Below are 4,835 nucleotides of genomic sequence, written 5' to 3' on the forward strand. Positions count from 1 at the left end.
AAGATCGTCCAGATATTAATACAGGTAACAGGAATGAGAGAACCTTGGCATATGCCCTGGCTTGTGAGAAACAGGCTCTGCCTTTTAGTGACATAAACCAATTTTTTAAATGGCTATAATTTTGTTACTGCTGACTTACTGAATTGTCCATTTGAGAAAATTGCACCACCCTTGATAGTTAAAACTCTAGCTGTGCCAAAGATGAGTGTAGGAGTTCTGAGGAAGGAATACTTTGAAAATTCTATCCCTAGTTTATTAGTAAGGAATTTCTAGTGCTGGAATTGGCTGGAAGACCATCTTTGAACTTGTATTTTGTTCACTATCTTATTGTTCTTTCTGGGCCTCAAGATTTCTTGGGGTTCTCTGTTTTTGGTTTGGGGTTTTTTTTGGGTTTTTTTGGTTTTTTTGCTTAACTGAGGTATCGGACATTAAATATGTGCAACGTATCTGGAAGACCAGAAGAAACTGGTATGAACACAAATCTTTTATAGGTTTTTATTGTAAACAAAACAATTCTGTGCAAACAGTGAGGAGAAAAGACTTCTGTTTGTGTTTGTTTTTTTTAAAAAAACACCACATGACTTCGTAAAATGTAAAAACCACCAAACCTACTTTGGTACTCTATGCAGTAACAGTCCATAAATAGTCCACACAGGCCAGTTATGTAATTGGCTGCAGAGTGAAGCTCCAGTCTCTGAGGTTCAACATTGGCTCTTTGCAAGATCTATTTTTTAGTATCTCTGATGTAGGAAGGTAAAGAATGACCCAACAAAACAGAAACAGAGCTGTAGGAGGATAAGGCCTACCTCTGTTAGCTTCTCGGGCCCCCAGCCAGCACTTGTTGGGTGAACCTCCTCAGCATGGGCCCCTACCAGCCATGGAAACTGCGCTCTCTTCTTTACCCAGGGTGTACAAATCGGGCACAGGGTGTTCCTCCAGCTGGTCAAATTCATTAAGGCGGAAATGAGTTGCCAGTTTGTTCACCATTCTTCTCAGCGTGACAAAGGCTGCAATGATTTGGAAGGTGAGGAAAAGGGCAAAGATGATATGGACTGCTCGCTCCAGTGGCTGAATTTTCAGACCTTCATTAAATAGCAAGAAGAGAATTATAGGCAACTGCAGGAGGAGACTCAGGAGCCAAAACCCAGCCAGCTCAGGGACCTATAATAGGGAGACATCACCTATTTATAAAACTGGCAGCTGGAGATGAAAAAATTCAAAATCTTGTGAAGAAAAACCACTTAATTTTCCAAAAGCCAGCATCTAATGTGAAATGGCAAAGTGAGGTGGCTTAATATTTCCACATACTGTGTTTTTAACCATGCTTATTTTTTGACAAAACAGTTTTAAGGAGTGAGAGTGCTCTCTCCTGAGGGAATATTTCTTGGAATGCACAAAATTAAGTGAAAGCTGAAGATGCAGACTGTAGAGAAATAATCATCTCCTTGACTTAAATCTCTTGGATGAACTGGTAGACCATTTTATTTACATTAAACTCCAAAAAGCTCTCCTGCACAAGTTAATATGTACACATGGTAACATACCTTCTCCTGCAGATTGCCCATGTATCCCAGGTAGAGTCGAATGACCTCTATTAGAGAGGCTAGGATCATGATTGTGACCAGGATGAACTTGTAGTAATCTGACAAGGCTGGATACTAGAGGGAAGAAGAGAGTAAAAGTTTCTGCTGTGCTGTTCTGTAACATGCTGTTTGTGATTAAATGAAGATACTGTATGCTACTGTAAGTTGACATTGTTGTATTGGCTTTCAAATACTCTTGAACCTCCAGTTTCAAGGAACTCCCAAATATACCTAATAACTTCTAACTCCAGTGAGATCTATCTCAGTACTAGGAGGTGTTCGATCAGAAACATACTAGATTTGCAAACCACTACTTTCCTTCAGGACTCACCTTCAGATGGAGCATGACAACTGTGCTGAGCCACCAAAATGGGAAAAAATAAACGTTGAAATAGAGGGACATCTGCAGTGGTAAACTGGAAACTATTTCATTATCTGTAGATAGAGACAAGTCTTTATCACTCCTGGCTTGTTCTATACTTCCATAAATATGACAAAGGTACTGCTCTGTCTTATAGCTTCAAGCAGGCCATTAACACTCTTCCCAGTTAAATTACATGTGAAGAAAAACATTTTTATATACCCAGTGAAAAAAACTTCTTACCCTATGTAGAGTTATACCATTTCTGGGAATCTGATGCAACTTTCAGTTCACAGGACACAGAATTTTATTGCTTAGTCATATATTGAATTTGAGTGTCTGACTGTTGACTACTTGGTGGCTTATGGCTTATTCCAAAATCTCTCACTGACAGGCTTAGCTCAGGCAGGACTGTATACTGGCATTGCAGAAAGAGTTATTGGTTATTTCACTGCTCATTGCCATAAGAGAATGGCCAAAGTGTATACTGGATTACTGTTGTTTTGTAGATGATCCTCCCAAGTAAGGACTTACTGCTAGAAAGCAGGTTTGCATTGCCTGTTTTTTATTTTGCAATCTTTATTTAAATAGACATCTAGATGGAAGTGATGCTGTAAGAAGCCAGTAATTCTTCTAGTTCTTAAGAGCTAACAATTTCAAGTATGTGTCAAATTAATGCTTATCTTTTAAAGTCTGGAGAGAACAAAACGCATTCATACAATGTGGAGAAAAGCATATCTTGAACTCCAACATGCAGGCAGTAAATTCTATATTTAGAATGTAATAATAGATCTGCGAGATTAGAATGCTCTTTTAAGTTTTTCCTTGTTTTAAGGGAATCATTCACTTTCAATGGGTGAAGTTTTATTGCCATATTCTAGTTAACTGATATTGCATCTGGTTTACTTCAATTACCAATACTGTCTCCTTTCTCATGTTTTCCCCAAATGAAGTCTGTAGGCAAATCTTCACTTGGTACTACCTAAGCAAGTTTAGAAAGTATTCATTGTGACCTGCTGATTTGTGTTCAAGTCCTGTGCCCCTGTCTGTCACAATGGTGATATTAAATTGAAAAATAGTCACATTGTCTCACTTCCAGCTTCAGAATCACCTCTCTTCTGACATTGCCTTCTCTTTCCATATCTTCCAGCTGCTCTCATACCTGTATTTGTTCCATTTCAGTCTGGCATCCCTGTTTCCAGTCCAGCCACATGCAGCCTGGTACAGTCTGTTCCAGAAGTCTTTATGCCAGTTGCAGGAGTATTCATGGTAGCTACTAGACTAGGTGGGAAGGGAGGAGGATTTGGGAACAGAATTGGGACAGGCCGTAAGGGTAGTCTGTGAGGGGCAGGGATTTGTTATACTGAAATAGAAGGTGCAAGACAACCAACATTTCTTTTTTTTTTAATAATTCTATTTTTAAGCATTAATACTTTCTTACATCTGCAAAGGAATGAAAATCTAAAAGTACCTCAAAAACAGTTTTGCTATCTACTTAAAATTGTCCCAGCTGTCCTAATGAACTAATCTCTTCAACACCAGGAGGACTTTGGAGGGCACTGAGATACAATTCTAGAACACTGTTTTATCTTCAAAAAAACCATGATCACCCAATTATAAGTAACTGTTTCTGCCCTATACGCACTGGATGAAAATGTAATGGTTCATGGCCGTGTTACTTAAAAACAGAGAAGCCAAGATCTCTAATTAAATTGTGATGAGAACATTTTAGGTATGTTAAAGGTTTCAATGACCTTTACCATTGGTACAAATACTGTTAGTATTTGTAACTTCTGCTCAAGTTTTAAAACTGTGTTTTGGATTAATGCTTACCCATATAAGTAAATTCATCTTTCTATCCCTAAATTGAACTAATGTTTATTTTCCAGGACTGTTAGAATTCATGGAAAAGCCAGACAGCATTGTAATGGCCAAATCTCTGATGCCATCTCTGATGCACTAGGGTGGTATATATGTATAAACTTAATTTTTGAAATCCTGATCGCCAAGAAGTTGATGGTAAATTTGCAATTGGTTTCAGAGGGTTGGATATTCACATAGGAGATTTCCTAATGGGAAATGAAATTACTAAAAATAGATGCTAAGTTAAGGAAACTCCTTAATTTTTCTTAACTCCTTTTCTTAAGGAGTTAAGAAAAATATTTCGGTGTTGGTTCATAAATGAAATGAAGAATTAATAACTTAGTAAGTGTTAGCAGTATAACAACACAAAGAAAATGAGTACTTTAATCTTGAAATAAGATTTTTTTAAAATTTTATCAGCTTGGAATGGATTTGAGTTGAAATTAATACAGCTTTTCTATGTAGACAGACCATGTTTATTTTCATGGCTACTATGAAAAAGGGGCATGTTAGCCTGCAAGTTTCACTCGCAATATGATGAAGGAACAGTTATTGGTCATTATGATAGACTTGAAAAAATAGAGAAAGCTGGCATAGTGCAAGCTTTAGTTTTTGCTACCTAACTCTACCTTAGTACACCTCTTCATGATTTAAGCATCTGGTGCCCTAACTGTGCAGGACTAATGAGCCTATTAAAACAATAGCTCACTTCCTGAACATCATGAAGATATCCCTGCTCATTGCAGGGGGTTTAGATTAAATGATCTTAAAAGGCCCCTTCTAGCCCAAAGATTTGTTCTGTGTTCTCCATAAATAACTTTTACTTCTTATGTGGGCACAGGCATAGTGCCTGGTGCGTGAGTAACAATGGATTTTATCTGCAGCATTTTACACAAACACCCTTACTAAGCTGTAAAAGTGGGTGTAGAGTATTCTCCACGCCTGCTTTTAAAACAAAGACTGTTCCCTCACTATTTTAAGGAAGCCCGTCTCAGGCCTGCATCATTGCAACATGTGTGAGTGCAGGG

The 4,835-nt window shown here is 37.9% G+C and overlaps 1 protein-coding gene across 1 annotated transcript; it reads right to left on the reverse strand.

Annotated features, from left to right (window-relative positions):
- Positions 1-855: 855 nt before the first annotated feature.
- On the reverse strand, positions 856-2,062 carry LOC104624747 (transmembrane protein 17-like; the record flags this gene model as incomplete). The annotated part of the gene is made up of 3 exons (XM_010292192.1): positions 856-1,161; positions 1,545-1,658; positions 1,915-2,062. Coding segments are annotated over 3 exons (568 nt in total), but the record flags the coding sequence as incomplete, so codon positions are not given.
- Positions 2,063-4,835: the final 2,773 nt, after the last annotated feature.

Source organism: Phaethon lepturus, unplaced genomic scaffold (genome assembly GCF_000687285.1).
Source record: "Phaethon lepturus isolate BGI_N335 unplaced genomic scaffold, ASM68728v1 scaffold11908, whole genome shotgun sequence".
Taxonomy (NCBI): Eukaryota; Metazoa; Chordata; class Aves; order Phaethontiformes; family Phaethontidae; genus Phaethon; species Phaethon lepturus.